Raw genomic sequence first — 20,667 nt, 5'->3', positions numbered from 1 at the left:
AGAAGCAAAACATAAATACAAACAAGTTTGCTAATTAAATCATATAAAATAAACCGTAAAAACCTTTGAAACCTTTTTTCTATGCTTCAGAAAGTAAATGGTAAGATTTAAGGATTTTTTTAAAGATAAGAGGCTATATAGGAAGAAGAAATCATTTGCTCTATTTGAAGATAAGATGATACATTACTAAAACTATTTATACTTGCGATAAAGAAGGAAGCCATTCCTTTGTACATATTTTTTTGTTACTACATTTTTTGTTTTCTTTATTTGCTGCACTTTCTATTTTAGTTAGTGTTCGTTGCAATTTTAGTGCAATTACTATAAGGGAAGAAGAATGCATCTGGGAGTGAAGCACAATAGCCTTAATAAATGTTGAATTTGCCTCACCTTAAAACCTTATCTTTAAAACACAGTTAACCAACATCACGCCACCTCAAAGAACAACTAACATTTCACCGTTTTCCCCCCCTCTTTTTGGTAGCCCCAGGGTTCTAAAATCCCTAAATAAAACTTCAGATGTAGAAGTAGAGGTCTGAGATCGACAAGATTTAACTTGCAAAGCACCTTTTGTCAAAAAGCTGGTGTGGGACAGTCTCCTGGGTAATCCGACTTCTTCCTTTCACCAACATGAGGCAAAGAAAGCCGATTTCCCCATATATTTCAGCATATTCGGAACAGAATACCTTATGCCACCAAAGTTGAAATTTTGAGTTTAGACAACTTAGAACTGTGCCGCCTTCGGTCGTAGTACATAAAATTATCCGCTACAATGTCCTACCTGTCAATGACTACTTCAGCTTCAACCACAAAAATACACGAGCACACAATAGATACAAACTCAAGGCAAACCAAACTCCACTGCAGGAAATACAACTTCAAGCAACAAAGTGATCCATGCTTGGAATGCTCTACCTGACTCTGTGGTTTCATCCCCTAAAACTTTAACCTTAAGACTGTCCACTGTCAACCTCACCCCATTCCTAAGAGGTCTGTAAGGGGCGTGCATAAGTGTATCAACGTGCCTGCCGTCCCTGTCCTAATATCCCTTTTTATTTGTAAACATTTCCTGCATTAATAACCATGTTTACATCTATATCTGTTATCTAATACATGCTTGACAAAATTAAAAAAAAATCTTCCGGGGGGAGGGGGAGTTGGACTAGACCTCCCAAGGTCCCTTTCCTGCTCTTTTCTGATTGACATCCCCCACCCTCCCCCGATATAGCATCCGATATATCCCTATCCACCGGACTCCCTGCCTACCCACTCGGCTCGTAGAGGCTTTGATCCTCCAAAACGAACCGTGAGCGCTACTCGTTCTTCGTCCCAAGCCGCCCTCCTCCTCCTCCGCACCTGTCAGGTTTGTCCCAGAAGAAAGGACGGAGGGAGGGACGCCTCTCGCGGAGCCGCTACGACTTTCTGGCCGGGATGCGTATAAAAAAAAAAAAAAAAAAAAGGGCTCGTCCTTTGCAACTGAGGCAACGCCGGCGCGCGGGGGACGCTTCTACCACCACAAGAAGAAGAAGAAGAGCGCGGGGCGGTTGTCGTGTCCCGCCATTTGGCGCCGGGGTCCACGAGGCCGAGCGCCGGCATGCACGCAAGAAGAGGCAGAGGCGGCGGCGGCAACGACGGGCGGACCTGGGAAGGAGGATTAGCAGGCCACCAGCCGCGCGAGGGAGGCTGAGCGCTTTTGAACTGACAACCGGCAAAGCAAACGCGAGGGAAGGGCTTCTTCCCCCCCCCTCACAGAAGCCCCACAGCCAGCGCCCCTCGTCCCCATAGAAACACCTCCCGGTTTAAAGGCCCCTCTCCGCGGACTCCCAGGCCCCGCCCTCCGCCTCTCATTCCCAAGTCCCCCCCTCCCCTCCCCAACAGTCCCGGTAGGGGGGGAAATCACTCACCGGCCCCCTCCCCCTGCAGGCCCCCGGCGACTCCCCCACCCCCCCCGCGCGGTTGGTTTGGTTGGCTTTGGTTTCGAAACGAAGTTCCGAACGGGCAAGACGCAGGAGGAGCCAGGCCCGCGCCCCGTGACGTGTTTCCGGAAACCGGTAACGCTGCAAAGAACCACGTGACAGGGAGGGAGGGAGGGAGGGAGGGAGGCCGGGGCTACCACGGCGCGCGGAGACACGCCCCCCCACCTACCCCACCCCCCTCAGTCGAGTCAGGATCACGTGAGCCCGGGAATTCTGCTCGCGATCGGTGCAGAAGAGGAGGAGGAGCAAAGGAAGGGGGAAAGAACGCCTCCGCCTTCGTGACGTCATAGTGGGCTCCCATGGCAACTACTTGTTAGGTGAGGGCTGCTAATACAAAGCCTTAATTTGCCTGGGGTGCTGTGCGATAGCATAATAATATAATGTAGAATTGAAATTCGATTACCGATTTTCCTCATTGCTTATTTGTAGTACCCTACGACTATCATAGCATAACATAATAACAGAATAAAATAACATAATAAATAATAAATATAACATAATAAATAACATAATAAATAACATAACATAAATAACATAAAAAATAACATAATAAATAAATAATAATAACAGAATAACAGAATAAAATAACAGAATAACAGAATAAAAGAAGACCTTGGAGGTCTTCTAGTCCAACCCCCTGCCCAGGCAGGAAACCCTACACCATTTCAGACAAATGGCTATCCAACATTTTCTTAAAAATTTCCAGTGTTGGAGCATTCACTCAGCATTCACATTCAATCATTACATGTTGTGCCTTAGAATTCTTGATGAAGGTATCTTTTAAGTACACTGAGAGCATATGCACCAAGACAAATTCCTTGTGCGTCCTATCACACTTGGCCAATAAAAAATTCTATTCTATTCTATTTTCTGTTATGTTGCTATCCAACGGATAGCCACTGTTGTTCTTTTTTTTTGCAAGTATATTTTTTTTATTAAAGATTACAATATTAAAAACAAATACAAGATAAAAGAAAGAAAAATGGTAAAAAGGTGCAAAGGAAAAGAAAAGGCGAGATGTAAAGAATAGGAAAAAGCAAAGCAAAGAAATAAGAGAACATAGTTATGAAAAGAAATACATAAACAAGTGACTTACAGTCTTCACCATAACAGATAAAAACAATTTGAATAACTTTTTGCTTCCTCTTAAATGACAATGGATGATCTTCCCATATCCCATCTCTTATCTATAAACAAATCCATAAAGCATTTCAATCCTAGTATCAGCAACAGGCCAGTAAAGGTTACCAGAAATAACAGCATATCAATTTTAATCTTGAGCAAGTAAACCAATGTTACATTCCTACCTTTTGCTTCTAACAATATTTATCTTCAATACATTCAAATAATGTAATACAAATGACAGCCAGTATTTTTATAGCCTATAAAAAAGACAGGGCAAGCTGCTAGAATATAAATGGAGAGCAAATCCCACTCCCTACCAAATGTAATGATGTTTCGTTTAGGTAATGAACATCTGCAAGGAAACAACCAAGCACAGGGAACACCAAGGACACCTCAAGGTAATATAACTTTTTTTTTTTTTTTTATTCAAAAAGTTTTACAAAATTTTCCCCCTTTCCCCCTGCTCCCCTCCTTCGCAGAACCCTCCCCGACTTCCTGGAACGAGCACAAGGTATAGTTAAAAATAAAACAAACATATGCTAAAAATTTTCATCCCAACTTAATTATACCCTACAATCATCAATTCCTAACTTCCCCAAAAGCAATCAAAATAATACATCATAATCATTCAAAACAGTCTGATAACTCTTAGTCTGATATCTACGTTGAATATAGTCAATCCATTTTTCCATTCCTTTAAGTATCTTTCTTGCGTATTGTCTTTCAAAAGGCTGATATCTTCGCCATCTCAGCCAAATTGGCAACTTTCAATATCCATTCTTCTATTGTTGGTACTTCTTTTTCTTCCAATATTGTCCTATTAGTAATCTTGCTGCAGTTATTAGATTTAAAATCAATTTACTCTCAATTACTGTACAATCCGTAATAATTCCCAACAAGAAAAATTGCGGCAGGAACTTTATCTTCTTTTTCAGAACATTTTGTAAAATCCACCAAATTTTTATCCAAAAGGCCTTTATGTCCTTACAAGTCCACCAAATGTGGAAATATGTAGCGTCATCACAATTACATCTCCAACATTTTGCTTGCATTTCTGGATACATACACGATAATTTTTTAGGATCTAGATGCCATCTATAAAACATTTTATAAAAATTTTCCTCAGATTCTGTGCCTCGTGAATTTAACATTTCTAACCCAAATTTTTTCCCACGTTTCCAATAATATTGGCTCCTGAAAATTTTGTGCCCACTTTATCATACAGTCCTTTACCAAGTCCCTTTCAGAATCTATTTCAAGTAACACATTATACAATCTCTTTATATGCTCCTGAGACTGATTTCTAATTTGCTTTACCAAATTTCCCTCGTTCTGCTCTATACCAATTTTCTGATCTCCTTCCATCTAGCACGTAGTTGCTCATATTGAAACCAAGTATAATTTTTCCCTTCCTCTCTTAATACTTGCAGAGATTTTAACTGCAAATTACCTCTTTCAGTATACAAAAGATCTTTATATGTAATCATTTCCTGATTCTGTTCTATGTTTATATTTTCTACTGTATGTCTAGGACTTGCCCATATAGGAACCTTATAATTTAATTTATAAGAGTATTTTTCCAAACACATGAAGGGCATTTCTTAGCACATGATTTTTAAAGGCCTTATCCACTTTTTGTCATAAATTAAATATGCATGCCATCCATATAGCAAATCATAACCTTCTATATTCAAAATTCTGTCCTCTGTTAAATTAAACCAATCACTTATTGCAGAGAGAGCAGCTGCTTCATAATATAATTTAAAATTAGGCATTTTTAAACCTCCCCTTTCCCGAGAATCTTGAATTATTTTCATTTTAACCCTAGCTTTTTTATCTTCCCATATAAATTTGTTAATTCCCTTCTGCCATTCCTCAAGATTCTTATCTTTCTTAATTATTGGTATCATCTGAAAGAGGAATAAAAATCTAGGTAAAACATTCATTTTAATAGCAGCAATTCTCCCCAGCAAAGATAATTGCAATTTTTTCCAAACAATCAACTCCTTCTGAACTTTTTGCCATAAAACCTCATAGTTATTCTTATACAATTTCACATTTGACGACGTAATATAAACCCCTAGGTACTTAACCTTCTTTACAATTTCAAATCCTGTTACTTCCTCTAGTTTTTCTTTCTGTTGTCTGGCCATATTTTTTATTATCACTTTTGTCTTTTTCTGATTTACCTTAAACCCTGAGACATTCCCATATTGATCAATTATTTCCAACAAAGATTTACTAGAATTTATAGGGTTTGTTAAAGTAATCACCAAATCATCTGCAAAAGCTCTTAACTTATATTCATACTGTCTAACTCTAATTCCCTCTATCTCCTTTACTTCTCGTATTTTATCCAATAATGGTTCTAGAGTTAAAATAAACAATAATGGTGATAAAGGACATCCCTGTCTTGTTCCTTTCGCAATCTTAAAAGGTTCTGTTAAGCTACCATTGATTATAATCTGTGCTGTTTGCTCTCCATAAATCATTCTAATTATTCTTATAAAACCATCTCCAAATTGCATCTTTTCTATTAATTTAAATAAAAAATCCCAATGCAATCGATCAAAAGCTTTCTCTGCATCGAGAAAAATAAATGCTGCTGGAATAAAATTTTTCTTTTCTAAGTACTCCAGTAAATTAACAATCTGCCTAACATTATTCCTCATCTGTCTCCCTTTTATAAATCCAGATTGATCATTATGAATTCTTCGCTGCAGAATCAACATTAATCTATTAGCTATTATTTTAACAAAAATCTTATAATCATTATTTAAAAGTGAGATTGGCCTATAATTCCCAGGTTTAGAACAATCCTGTTCCTCTTTTGGTATCAATGAAATAAAAGAGGTTCTCCATGAGGGGGGAATTCCCCCTCCTAGTTGTATCTGATTAAATAATTCCTTAAGTGGACCTAACATCTCATCCTGTAAATTCCTATAATAACTAACTGTGAGCCCATCCGTACCAGGAGATTTCCCCATTTTAATTGTTTAATTACCAAAATAATTTCTTCCGAGTTATAGGCCGATTCAGTTCATCCGTTTGTTCTAAAGTTAAATTTTTAACCTTATATTCCTTCAAATAATTATCAATATCCCTATTCAATATATTATCTTTAAGATATAAATTTGTATAATATTCTAAAAAAGCTTTTTTAATTTTATCCTGTTGATATCTCTCTTTACCTTTATATTCTATTTTTCTATAGTACGTTGTTTTTGTCTTTTCCTTAAAGTATATGCTAACCACCTACCAGGCCTATTTGCATTACAAAAGTATTATGTTTGGCATATTGTATATTTGTTGCCACCTGATCAGCCATTATCATATTAAATTGATTCTGTAGTAACTTTATTGCATCTTTAAGTTTTTGATCATGTGGATTATGTATTAATAATTGTTGTTTCTTATAAATTTCCTCTTCTAAATACCTACGCTGTCTTTGTTGCTTATTTCTCTGTCTATTATTAAGATATATTAACACACCTCTCATAAAAGCTTTACTGGAGTCCCAAACCATTTCTATCGATGTTTCATTATTCAAATTATAATCAAAAAATTCTTTCATCTGCTTTTTACATTGATTTACATTATCCTGATATCTAAACAAATTTTCATTTAATCTCCAAGTTCTTCTACCCTCTTTTCCATATTGCAATTCCATCCAAACAGGACTATGATCAGACAAACATCTTGGAAATATCTTAGTTTTCTTCACCCTAAAAAGCAAATCATTAGAAATTAAAATAAAATCAATACGTGAGAAGGATTGATGCCTATCAGAAAAAAGTATAGTCTCTTTCCTCCAAATTCCAGTCTCCATACATCTCTTAATTCAAAATCTTCTATCATATCAAAAAAGGATTTAGGCAGCTTTGCATGTGCAGGTATCTTCTTGGAAGAAGTTCTCTTGTCCTTTCGTGTATCTATTACTCCATTCCAATCTCCCAATATAATGCATGATTTATAATCCCATAGATTCAACTTATCATATAACATTCTATAAAATTTTTCTTGTTGCTGATTGGGTGCATATATACCAAGCAAGAGAGTCCTTTTTGTTTCTATTGTAAGTTCAATAGCAATATATCTTCCGTGAATATCTGCCTCTATTAACTTGGCTGGTATATCTTTTCTCAAATAAACCACTATGCCATGTTTTTTCTCCAAAGCTGAAGCAACAAAATGTTTACCTAACTTTGAGTTTATTAGGTACTTTTGATCTGATAATTTAATATGCGTTTCTTGTAAGCAAATAACATCATTTTTAAATTGTTTCAAATAATGAAATATTTTTCTTCTCTTCTGAGCTGAGTTCAAACCATTGACATTCCAAGTCAAGATTTTATTTGCCATTACTGGGCTGCTGAAGCCTTTGAGCAATCAACTGAAGATCGTCCTCCGTATCTTGGTCGTGCTCCTCCACCGCTTCTGTAGCAGAATCCTGAACTTTACTTTGAGTTTGTTGCTCCTTTTCTTTACGCTTAAGGGCTCCCCTCGTCAGTCTTTGTTCTTGTGGTTGTTCCTCTGATGGTAACATCACTGGAATGACCTCAGCTTCCACACCCATTTGAGTCTCTTGAATTCTTTTTCCTATTATTTCTATTTCAAATTTCAGTACTGTAGAAAGAAAATCTTTGGCCTTAAGCACTGTGTCAATACGATATCTTCTTCCTTGATAATACACTGTCAAGCCAACTGGAACCTCCCATCTAAATTGAATCTGGTATTTCTTAAGTTCTTGTGTAAAAAATGTAAAGTCCTTTCTATCCCTTAACATCTTGGGAGGAATCTCTTTCAAAACCTTCAACTCCTGTTCCCCTATTTTCAAATTTTTCTGAAAAGCAACTTGCAAAATTTGATTCCTCACTGTTCTTTTCAAAAAATAAACCACAATGTCTCTAGGAAGTTTCTTTTGCCTAGCAATCCAAGAATTAACTCTATAAATTTTGTCAATTTGATAAGCAACCTCTTGTGGATCAAGTTCAATAAATTCAGCCAGAGCTTCTGATAAAATTTTTTTTAAATCTTCCCCTTTGTCCTCATTCAAACCCCTAATTCTCAGAGCTCCTTCCATCATTCTATACTGCATCACCACCACTTGATCTTCATTTTTATCCAATTTGATTTGCATTCCCCCATTCTATTTTCTATTTGTTGATTTGACTGAACAATTTCTTGCACCTCCTCCTCCACCACCTCCAGTCTTTTTGCCAAACCTTGAAAAGCCATCAAGATATCTTCTCTTATTTTTTTATTATTCTCTTTTATTTCTTCTCTTATTTTCTCATTATTATCCATAATCTCCTTAAACCTTTCTTCAGACACTTTCCCTTGCTCTTTAATCAGATCTTCTAAAGCTGGTTCAGAACCCCTTCTGCCCCCAGTCTTAGGTGGTTTAGTAGCCATTTCAATTTTAAAATTCAAAAAATATAAGTCTAGAAACTTCTCTTTTCCCCTTTAAGTATAGGAGAGCTCAGTTCACTTCATTAAAATCCACACATAACATTTCTTATCTTCTTAGTTGCACAGACTGTTTGAAATTCCATTCGCCACTTTCACTCCCGTTCAGACGCCATCTTTAAGAGTCAATTAAAACAAAGGAAAAAAAATTTCTCTTTTTTAGAAGGTAGAAGTCAGGAAATCAAAAATACTTGCAATCCAATAATTGTCCGCTGGCACTCATTCCGTCTGCTTAAAGAGATCCATAAAGATAAGACAGTTAGCAGAGATGGACACTTTCTTCTTTTCCTGCTTTTGCAGACACGCACTGAAGTCGGAGGGCAGGAATATTTATGGGACCCGTCGACCCTTCGAGGCTCTGCTTAATTAAAACAAAGCCTCTGGGGAGGTCTACCAACATTTCCTGTTGCTCTTATCTTTCCCTTTCATCCAGGGAAAAAGATTAAAGCCGGCTTTTCCTGGCTTTTACGATGTTCAGTGCGGAGCCCCTTTAATTAGGGCTCAGCGAAGAGGTGGAGCCACCCGGAAGTCAAGGTAATATAACTTTTGTCCCTTCACATAAGATTCTTCAAAGCTTTAACAAGTCTCTTTTGTAAGACCAATACAGAAAAATTATCCAAGTCATTCTCTTCATGTATAGTTTGTATGTCTCTTTTAATTATTAAACCATCAGCCCATTTTTTTTCTATGTGCAGAGTATTTTTTTTTATCCATATCATTCTTGTAGCCTGCCATATGTAAATCCAGTTTCAACTCAGTCTCTCACTTGTCAGGTAAACTTTTTTCTTCTTCCATAATATCTTTTGACCCCACCCCACCCAAGCCAGACATTTATCGGCCACTTGAATAATCCCATCAATCCTTGGGGGTCAACACTGAGCTGAGCTGGATGGAGCAAAACATATATAACTTTATAGTAGGATGATGGCAGCAAATACTATATGGTTGCCATATCTTCAATTCATCTTGTTCCATTGGCAATTTTTCCTCTTCCGTGGCTTCAAATAATCATCAGGTAAAATATGAGAAAATAGAAGCACTATATATTCAAATAATCTTGATAGGTTGGAGGGACAGGTTAAAAGTGATATAATGACATTTAACAGAAGAAAAGGTGACTGCACGGTGTAGGACAGGAGATACTTGGCATGGTAATACAGAAAATGTTGATTAGGGTTGTGAAAATAACCTTGAGGAACGAGATGCAACTGAGGCAACAAGACAAGAGAACAGAAATCAGAGTCCAGAGCAGGAAGGTAATTTGAGAAAGTATTTCAGGCTTGATCCTCCCTACTTCTCTTGAATGTAAAGGTAGGAAAGGAAGAGGGGCATTCAAACTTGCAAGTTTATATTACTTCAACTTTATAATAAAAATATTATTATCATTTGGGTCCGTAGAGATTCTCAGTCATCCAGGTCATGAAAGTCCAGTTGCCTCTTGAAAAAAGCACCTTTGGGACAACCATGGCCTGGATGATTGAGAATCTCTACAGACTTTTAGCCATACAATTTGGGATGAACACCCTTTGAATGGTGTGGGAGTAGGAATGGAACAGGATCAGAGAAAGGCAACAAGATGATCCTGGGATTAGAAAGTAAATCCTGTGAAAAGAGATTGAAGGAGGTTGTTATGTTTTGCCTTGGGAAAAAGACAACCGAGTGGAGGACACAATTGCATTCTTCAAATACTGGAAATAATGTCACACAGAAGTTTGCGATGACCTGTTCTTCATTGTAAAGTGCAGGATATAGAATAAAGGATTTCCATTACAGGGAGACAGATCCTGATTGAATGCTTAGGAAAACAAATACCTTTAACAGTAGCAGCAATTACTCAAGGTAGTGGTGAGGGGGCTCCCTCACATCTGATGCTTTTAGCAGGAAGCTGTGCAGCCATCTGTCAGGGATGCTGCGATTTGGGTTCAACCTGGTCAGAGGTTGAACTCAGTGGCTTAAGTGCCCCCTTCTAACCCTGTGATTCTGTTAGTATCTGCTTAGCTGATGGCTGGGCAAGGCCTTTATGTACCAGATAGCTTAACATCTGTATGTCCCAAGTCCCTGTGAAGCTCCTTTTTATTTAAATTTCTCTCTCATGATGTAAAGGGCAATTCCCCATGTTCCAATAAGTGCAGACATAAGTAAAATAATTGAATCAAATGTTGTGTATCCCTCTCTCTCTCTCTCATGTATATATGTATGTATCTATCATGTATGTATGTATGTATGTAAGTATCTATCTATCTATCTATCTATCTATCTATCTATCTATCTATCTATCTATCTATCTATCTATCTATCTATCTATCTATCTATCTATCTATCTATCTATCTATCTATCTATCTTCGTACTCTAAAGTCCAAAGTCTATCGTTGCTGCCACCGTCTAACCAGACAGCTCTTAATCAGAAATCGATTGTTATGGCAAAATTCTAGTAATTGGAATGTCATGGATTTAGGCCAGTGGTGGAATGCAATTTTTTTAAATACTGGTTCTGTGGGTGTGGCTTGGTGGACGTGGCTCAGTGAGTGTGGCAGGGGAAGGATATTGCAAAATCCCCATTCCCTCCCCACTCCTGGGGGAAGGATATTGCAAAATCTCCATTCCCACCCCACTCTGGGGCCAGCCAGAGGTGGCATTTGCTAGTTCTCCAAACTACTCAAAATTTCTGCTGCCGGTTCTCCAGAACCTGTCAGAACCTGCTGAATAGCACCCCTGATTTAGGCAGTATAAACCACAAGGTAAAGAGCTGAAATCCAGGACACAATTATTTTCCTGAGCTTTTAGAGGAATTTAGAAATGGGAAGTTCTTCGCTTTTGAAAATATTACTAGACTGCCTGTGAACACTTAGCTCAGAGATATTTCCTTACCAAATTCCTCAACACTTTCAACAATGACAGAGCTTCTAATACAGTGGTGGGATTCAAATATCTAATGCGCATGTCCAAGATGGCGGCCGCACCGCTGAACAGCTGATGCGGCGACGGGCCTATTTCGGGCCAGACCGGGTGGGGGGGGTCTTTTTGACAGCTTGGACCCCCCGCCCGGGTAGGTGAGAGTCCGGTGAGTCGGAGGATGGGCAAACTGAGGCGGGGCGTCTCCGGGTTCCCTTGGGAGGAGTCCCGGAGCGCTCTCCCTCCGGCGGTGCGGCCGACGATGGCGGCGGCGGTGGCAGCGGCCCGGCCTTTTCCAGCGGCCGGGCCTTTTCCAGCAGCGGCAGCGGTCCGGCCTTCTCCAGGCCGGGCGGCAGCGGCCTGGCTGGGTGGCAGTGGCCCGGCTTTTCCAGCGGCGGCGGTGGCGGCCGGTTTTTTCCGGCGGCTTTCCGGCGGCGGTGGTCGGCGGCCTGGCTTGGCCCTGCTTCGGGAGGGGCCTAGAGCCTCTCTCCCCTTTGTCCCCCCCTCGTCTGCGGTGCCGGTGGTGTGAGCAGCCTGGCCTTATCCAACAGTGGCGGCGGCGGCCGAGTTCTTCGGTGGCGGCGGCGGCCTGGCCTGGAGGCTCTTTCTCCCCGGCAGCGGTAGTGTCGGTGTCGGTGGCGGCGGTGGCGGCGGCCTGGCTGGACCGGCTTGGCCAGGGCCTAGCCTGTTGGTGGTTGACTGGGTCCGGTGAACTGTGGCATGACCCAGCAAACCCGGCGGGTGAGTGGCCTATTCCAGCTGGAGGCCTGGCTTAGCGGCCACGAAGAGGCCCGACGGTCGCCTTCTTTGTCATCTTGAAGGCTGTCCACGGGTCCAGGGGACGCCCTCGCTACCATCTAGAGGACGTCTATAGACCGTCTATGGGGCTTTGAGTCCTTTGCCCCCGGACTTTTGGAGAGATGCCTCGTCGGTGGAGCAGCTTGGCCCATTAGGCGCGTGTTTCGTCCTCTTTGTCAACTTGAAGGACGATCACGGGCCATGTAGGCACCTTTTTTACCATCTCTGAGGATGCCCATGGGCTGGCTGCAAGGGGATCGTCTGAAGACCTTTGGTCCCCAGCTGGGGGGAATTGAGGATGGTCCTGGACAATCCTAGCTTGTCTACTGTAGGACTATATCCTCTCCCCCCCCCTCGTGCCCATAGACCACCCCTCGGGACTGGAGATGAGGGGTTGGAGCTCTGACTGAATCATGGCGGTCTGTTCATCTACCGCCCAAGACCTATATCCCGTCTGTCCTCTACTCGGAACCACTGGTGCGTCAATTTCCATCTTGACAGGTCCAGGATGGGTCCGTTGCGGACTTTATCATGCGGACATTTATAGCGGCTGACCTTCTTGCCCTCGAGATTCCCTCTCTCATGGTCTGGCCCTCCACATTATCGAGGGCCCATCTTGAGGACGGGTTTTGGAACCCCGAGAGATGGCATGCCAAAAATAGGAGACTCAGGGGATTTTTAATTAATTATTTTAATAGGGTTTTTAAAGGGAATTTTAATGGGAATTTTAAGGGGAGGGTGGGAACTGACGGGTCTGGGTTGGAGGGAGGTAGTGTCGGGTGGGGGTGGGAGGGTTAGGGTGGGTGAGGGGGATAGCCCGTCGGGAGGGAAACCAGTTCCAGCGCATGCTCGTGGCGACTATCAAATGGGTTCGGAGGTTATGGGGGGGGAGTGTGTTCCTTTGTGTGAGGGTGAGTCTATTTGCACGGTAGGTGGGAGGGGCAGATATGGCGGAAGGGGGGGATCGTATCGACATAGGGGGTCACGCGTTCGATGTCTGCAGGCGATCGCGTGCCCCGATCCCCCTGACTTCTCCCGTTCCCCGGATGGTCAAGACCCTCAGAGCCTGGGCCTACGTCTGATGTTATGCAACGCACGGTCCGTGGCCAATAAGGCCCCCCTAATACATGATCTGATTCAGGGGGGTGCCGCGGATATTATAGGCGTTACGGAGACCTGGTTGGGCACTGAAGGGGGTGTGCCCCTGGTCGAGATGTGCCCACCGGGTTTCCGTGCATTTCATCAGCCGAGGGCCCAGGGTAGGGGTGGAGGGGTGGCGGTTGCTATTAAAGAGAGTCTAGAGCCACTGTACCTCAGATCGCCGGGTGTGAATCCCTCTTTGTGAGGTGGGGTCATAGATGTCAGATGGGCTTGCTGGTCGCGTACCTGGCTCCTTGCTGCGTGACAGCTGCCCTGCCCGAGCTCCTGGAGGTGCTTGCCGGGGTGGCAGTGGAGACCCCCAGACTGTTAGTCATGGGGGACTTTAACTTGCCATCTGCCGGCTCGTCATCGACGGTAGCTCGGGAGTTCTTGGCCTCCATGACGGCCTTGGACCTGACTCAAGTAGTGGATGGCCCCACTCACATCGGGGGAGGCACACTGGACCTGATTTTTGTCTCTGGTCAGTGGTTGAGAGATCTGGACTTAAAGGAAATAGTCATTGAACCTTTGTCATGGTCAGATCACTCTCTCCTTCGCCTGGACTTTCTGACCGCTACCCAACACCGCAGGGAGACGGAACCATTACGATGGTACCGTCCCAGGCGCCTGATGGACCCAGAGAGGTTTCGGACGGAGCTTGGGCCACTACCTGAGGGTCTGGCTCACGGCACGGCAGAGGAACTAGCTGCAGCCTGGGAACGGGCTGCGGCTGGGGCTTTAGACCGTGTCGTGCCTTTGCGGCCTCTGACCCGGCGCAGATCCCAACCGGCTCCTTGGTTCTCCGAGGAGCTGAGGGGGATGAAACGCCGGAGAAGACGCCTAGAGAGTTCCTGGAGGTCCAGCCGTTCAGAGGCTGATCGGACACTAGTTAGATCCTATACTAGGACCTACCTAGTGGCACTGAGGGAAGCGAGGCGTTCCTACGCCTCCTCCCTCATTGCGTCGGCAGATAACCGCCCAGCTGCCCTGTTCCGGGTGACCCGCTCCCTCCTTCACCAGGGGGAGCGGGATGACCCGTTGCGGGGACGTGCTGAGGAGTTTAACGGTTATCTATACGATAAAATCGTTCAGCTTAGGGACGGCCTGGACCAAAATTGTGGCGATTCAGACGGGGTATCTGAGGGCGGTCTTGGTGATGTTGTTTGGGATGAGTTTGACCCTGTGACTCCCGAGGACATGGACAGGTTGCTGGGTAGATTGAATGCCACCACGTGTTTACTGGACCCGTGCCCCTCCTGGCTGGTGCTGGCCACTCAGGAGGTGACACGAGGCTGGCTCCAGGGGATTATGAGTGCTTCCTTGTTGGAGGGAGTCTTTCCGGCCGCCTTGAAAGAGGCGGTGGTGAGGCCCTCCTCAAGAAGCCTTCCTGACCCGCTGTTTTAGGTAATTATCGTCCGGTCTCAACCTTCGCCCGGCGAAGGTTGTAGAAATATGGTGGCATATCAGTTTCCCCTGCACCTGGAGGAAACTGTCTATCTGGACCCGTTCCAGTCCGGCTTCCGACCGGTTACAGCACTGAGGCGGCTTTGGTCGCGTTGGTGGATGATCTCTGGAGGGCCAGGGATAGGGTTATTCCTCTGCCCTGGTCCTATTAGACCTCTCAGCGGCTTTTGATACCATCGACCATGGTATCCTGCTGCGCCGGTTGGAGGGATTGGGAGTGGGAGGCACCGTTTATCGGTGGTTCTCCTCCTATCTCTCCGACCGGTCGCAGACGGTGTTGACGGGGGGGCAGAGGTCGGCCCCGCGGCGCCTCACTTGTGGGGTGCCGCAGGGGTCGATTCTCTCGCCCCTTCTGTTCAACATCTATATGAAGCCGCTGGGTGAGATCATCAGTGGCTTCGGTGTGAGGTACCAGCTGTACGCTGATGACACCCAGCTGTACTTTTCCACACCGGGCCACCCCAATGAAGCTATCGAAGTGCTGTCCCGGTGTTTGGAAGCCGTACGGGTCTGGATGGGGAGAAACAGGCTCAAGCTCAATCCCTCCAAGACGGAGTGGCTGTGGATGCCGGCATCCCGGTACAGTCAGCTGAGTCCGCGGCTGACTGTCGGGAGCGAGTCATTGGCCCCGATGGAGAGGGTGCGCAATTTGGGTGTTCTCCTGGATGCACGGCTGTCTTTTGAAGATCATTTGATGGCCGTCTCCAGGAGAGCTTTCCACCAGGTTCGCCTGGTGCGCCAGTTGCGCCCCTTTCTAGACCGGGATGCCTTGTGCACAGTCACTCACGCCCTTGTGACGTCTCGTCTGGACTACTGCAATGCTCTCTACATGGGGCTCCCCTTGAAGGGCATCCGGAGGCTGCAGTTGGTCCAGAATGCAGCTGCGCGGGTGATAGAGGGAGCCCCTCGTGGCTCCCGAGTGACACCTATCCTGCGCAGGCTGCACTGGCTACCTGTGGCCTTCCGGGTGCGCTTCAAGGTGTTGGTGAACGTCTTTAAAGCGCTCCATGGCATAGGGCCGGGTTACTTACGGGACCGCCTGCTGCTACCGAATACCTCTCACCGACCCGTGCGCTCTCACAGAGAGGGACTCCTCAGGGTGCCGTCGGTGCGACAGTGTCGTCTGGCGACACCCAGGGGAAGGGCCTTCTCTGTGGGGGCTCCCGCCCTCTGGAACGAACTCCCCCCAGGACTTCGTCAACTTCCGGACCTCCGAACCTTTCGCCGCGAGCTCAAAACTTACTTATTTATCTGCGCTGGACTGGGTTAGTTTTCTTAAGTTATGGGTTTTTAATGGGTTTTATCTTTAAATTTTAATTGTGGCCAATTCAAATAAGTTTTTTATTAGTATTTTAATTGTATCTACAATGTATTCATTTTTTACTTGGCTGTGAACCGCCCTGAGTCCTTCGGGAGAAGGGCGGTATACAAATTTAAATAATAAATAAATAAATAAATAAAAATAATTTAACAACCGGTTCTCTCCCCTAATGATTTCTTCCAACAACCAGTTCACCAAACTGCTCAGAAAGTTAACAACCGGTTCTCCCGAAGTGGTGCGAACTGGCTGAATCCCACCACTGTTCTAATATACTTCAAAAGTTCCTAAAAATCCAGGGACATGTTCAAAGATGTACCTGCCTCGAACTGATCTGTATAGCCCAAACTAGGAATGTTTTATGACATTTTGTACTATGACATAAAATGATTGATGACCATTTTTGTCATAAAATGTTTTATAGGTAAAGGTTTCCCTCACACATATGTGCTAGTCGTTCCCGACTCTAGGGGGCGGTACTCATCTCCGTTTCAAAGCTGAAGAGCCAGCGCTGTCCGAAGATGTCTCCATGGTCATGTGGCTGGCATGACTAAATGCCAAAGGTGCACGGAACGCTGTTACCTTCCCACCAAAAATGGTCCTTATTTTTCTAATTGCATTTTTATATGCTTTCAAACTGCTAGGTTGGCAGAAACTGGGACAAGTAACGGGAGCTCACCCCATTACGCGCCACTAGGGATTTGAATCCGCTGAACTGCTAACCTTTCGATCGACAAGCTCAGTGTCTTAGCCACTGAGCTAGCATGTCCCTTTTAAAATGTTTTATAAAATCTGCCATATTTCAAAACCATAGGAGACACGGGTCCCAGATTTTGGACACATTTTGTAAGTTAGTCGATTTGAGGTACCTTGATTGAAAAGGTTTTGCCATATGTTCACTCTTCCACCCCTATTTTGCAGGTGTGCATAGCAATTTTCATGTTTCCTTCTCAAAAAAGCAGAACATTGATGCTCATTTTTGGCAATGGCTATAGAAAAGGAGGGTTCAATCCCTAACCACTCAGCCCAAAATCAGACTTTACAACCCTGCTCTATTTGCATCGTTGCCTCACTTACTACTGCTATCTACTATAGACCTCACCCTATTCCTAAGAAGTCTTTAAGGGGCGTGCATAAGTGCACCAGCATGCCTACCGTTCCTTTCCGAATGTTCCCTTTTATTCGTATTCATTTCATGTATTCATAATCATGTTAAAACTTATGTTATTTAATACATACTTGACAAAAGTAAATAAATAAATAAATAAAATAAAAATACGGTGCCTCCTATATAAAAAAGCTGCCTGCCCCGTTAGATAAAAACAACCAAATGTTCCTTTCACTTCTCCTTTTCTTTTGTTTCACAAACATCATTTTGTGTCATCTAGTTATTTTCTAATCATCCACAAGGGATTTGCATTTAGTGATGAACTGTTGGAATCTACATATTATTTCCTATCATTTTGTAACTTGGGGATTATTTCTGACACAAGGCTTTTAAGCGTACCCTGCATTGATCCATGAAACCTGAAACTCTTGAACACGCTGGGATGTTTTAGGGCAATGTACAATAAATTACTAGAATAAAAGGCATGCAGCAAAATGAGAAATGCAGGTTTACTAGAAAGAGAAGACTGTAGCTCTGGGTGCAAACCTTTAAAAGGATTTCTGATAGCCTTCTACTATAAAAAAATAGAAATACAACCCTGGAGTTAAATGAAATTCTATTTGCTTTTAAGGTATTTGCTTCTCAGTGACAAGTTCGCATGTAACACGTTGTGCTTTTTAATTATGATTCGATGAATCAATTAACAGGGCTTATATAGAATACCTTAAGCCATAACCAATGATTTACAAACTTCAGGGCTTGGGTTTACTCAGAACAGCTGAACCAAAATTCAACTGCATTATGGCCCAAACCCAACGCATGAGCCAGTGGGTGTTATTGTTTTCGTTATCTGTGTTAAGGGTGTCTACAGGCTATGTTAAGCAAAGTCAAGATGATGGCTGTGTCACAGTTAATCAATGTGACACACACAAAAACAGGCAGGGTTTTAGAACACAGAATACTAGAGTTGGAAGGGCCTTGGCGGCCCAAGCAGGAGACCCTATACGCATCTGGACAAATGACTGTCCAATCTTTTCTTAAAACTCTCCAGTGTTGGAGCGCCTACAACTTCTGAAGGCAAGCCATTCCACTGATTGATTGAAATTTCAGAAAATTTCTCCTTAATTCTAGATTGGATTCCTCTTTGATAATTTTCCATCCATTGCTTCTTTCTTGCCCTCAGGTGCTTTGGATAATAGGTTGTCCCCTTCTTCTTTGTGATAGCCTCAGATATTGGAACACTGCTATTATGCCAGCTGTACTCCATCTCTTTGTTAGATTAGATATACCCAGTTCTTGCAATCATTCATCGTATGGTTCATCATGTTTTAGCCTCTAATCCCCTAATCATCTTTGTTGCTCTTCTTTGCACTTTAGAAAAAGTCTCAACATCTTTTTTTTTTATCCTGACCAGAATTGGACACAATATTCCAAGTGCATTCTTACTAAAGCATTTGATTGAAACATCAGAGTTACCATCTTGATTTTTTTGATACCCTGCAGACATCCCTGATCTCTGGTCACAGCCATGGCCATACCACGTTTAAAGATCCAGCTGAATTTTATCTCTAGAAGCAAAACACTTTCATTTTTTTCTGCGTAGGTTTGTTGCACTGACTTCATTCTGGTATGAAGTGGATCTGCAATTACAGAAAAATATGAAGGCGTATTTCCCCCCCCCCCTTATGTTTACAAAACTATTTCCAAATTCAAAACTAAAATAAATCTTGGCGGAAATGTCTTTCAATGACTATTAGCCAGGGTGGCTTTATACAGTCGTCATCTTTAGGAATAATTTGCCCCTGGATGCCAGTTGCTTGACAAAAATAGTTGTTCCTTCATGTCTTTTTTTTTTTTTTTGTAGACTTCTCGGAACCTAATCTGAACTAGCTCAGCTTTTATAAGGATGGTTCTTCTGCAGCAAAGCTGTAATTGCTTTCCTATTGCTACTGTCTCTCTTGCTGTTGCCTGGTTTCTACCCTTTGGGACTATTTCCAATTTCGGAAAATGGGCATGGTTGACAGTTCAGTGTCAACATCTCTGCAATATCCTGCATCAATTCTACCCAGCCCGTACTATCTGAACCAGCATTTCTCATCCTCAGCGTCTTTTTAAGATGCGTGGATTTCAACTCCCAGAATTCCTCAGCCAGAATTCTGGCTGGGGAATTCTGGGAGTTGAAGTCCGTCCATGTATCTTAAAAAATTGCTAAGGTTGAGAAACACTGGTCTAAACTAATAGTGTCAGCATTTTCTAGCTTACTTCTATAGTTTCTGTGGGGAGAATCGAAACTTGTTTTAAACAGACAAAGGAACAAGGTCATGTTGCAAAAAGCACTGCCATTTTGGGTCTTTATTTTCCCACAAATGTAAGCCACTCCAGTTGGAGCAGGTGATGTGAAACATATACGCCAGTGTAACTACCTTCTTAGACCATCCTTCTCTGTTTTCGCCCACATGCTTTGAAAGGAGAGTCCTACATTACCATGTGTGAAACGCTGAAAATAAAAACAGTGTTAAGAAAAACTGGGCAGGATGTTAGCAGTCTCACAAGTCATGGGGCAGTGTTGTGTTTTTGATACAATAGAGGTTGTGAGCAGGGTGATGCCGATATATGGAGAGATGCTGAGAAGGAATGGCCATAAGAATCAGTGCTCCGTGTAGTAGTTGGAGCTGGGCCATGCTAAGCTGAAAAGCGTTGCTGCTTTAAGCACATGGAGAGGGGTAGTAAGTGGGAGCACATGATGGGGAATCATTGGCAAGTGTTGTAGATTTGGATTTGCTCATTGATGTCTTTTAAGATGCTTCTCATCTTGGCTTCCAGCCCATCCAGCTGGGCTGCCTTTTCTTGTAGCAGCTTTTCATTTTCTTCATAGGTTTCTTCCAGCTCTGAATAAGGAAGGAGGGGAAAAAAGGGTTAAAGATCAAGAAATTTGAACAGTACTGTATAGAGAATAATCTTCACCCATGGTGCATTCAATTCTAATATAAACAGCTAGTTCTACGTTGTCTTTGTCTGAAAATCCAGGCAAGAAGCCTGCAGTGGGCACCGCCTCTGGCAGAGATACAGATAATCACTTAGAATCAGAACAGAGCTGGAAGGGACCTTGGAGGTCTTCTAGTCCAGCCCACTGCTCAAGCAGGATATCCTATAGCATTTCAGAAAACCAGCTGTCCAGTCTCTTCTTAAAAACCTCCATGATGAAGCATCCACAACGTCTGAAGGCAAGCTGTTCCACTGATTAAATGTCCTCACTGTTAGGAAGTTTCTCCTCAATTGTAGTTGTAAGTCAAGTTGATTTACAACTACAACTGAGCCCAAAATTTCTGTTGCTAAGCAAGGGCGCTGTTAAGTGATTCATGATCCATTTGATCAC

At 43.1% G+C, this 20,667-nt stretch overlaps 2 protein-coding genes across 8 annotated transcripts in view; both read right to left on the bottom strand.

Moving 5' to 3' along the window:
* USP19 (ubiquitin specific peptidase 19) overlaps positions 1-1,785 on the bottom strand; it is a 49,579-nt gene extending 47,794 nt beyond the window's left edge. For 2 of the 7 annotated variants that reach the window (XM_058167605.1, XM_058167599.1), the window contains exon 1: positions 568-1,784. The gene's annotated coding sequence lies outside the window, so the exon portion shown is untranslated. Of the gene's footprint in view, positions 1-567 lie in introns of all 7 variants that reach the window. The other 5 variants (XM_058167607.1, XM_058167608.1, XM_058167604.1 and 2 more) reach the window with 4 other exon arrangements.
* A 17,825-nt stretch (positions 1,786-19,610) lies between these two features.
* LAMB2 (laminin subunit beta 2) overlaps positions 19,611-20,667 on the bottom strand; it is a 79,182-nt gene continuing 78,125 nt past the window's right edge. Inside the window, exon 33 of the mRNA XM_058168156.1 lies at positions 19,611-20,179. Coding sequence (XP_058024139.1) covers positions 20,043-20,179 — 137 coding nt within the window. The 3' untranslated portion in view covers positions 19,611-20,042. The remainder of the gene's footprint in view (positions 20,180-20,667) is intronic.

Source organism: Ahaetulla prasina, chromosome 2 (assembly GCF_028640845.1).
Source record: "Ahaetulla prasina isolate Xishuangbanna chromosome 2, ASM2864084v1, whole genome shotgun sequence".
Taxonomy (NCBI): Eukaryota; Metazoa; Chordata; class Lepidosauria; order Squamata; family Colubridae; genus Ahaetulla; species Ahaetulla prasina.
This window is presented reverse-complemented; position numbering and strand designations above follow the sequence as displayed.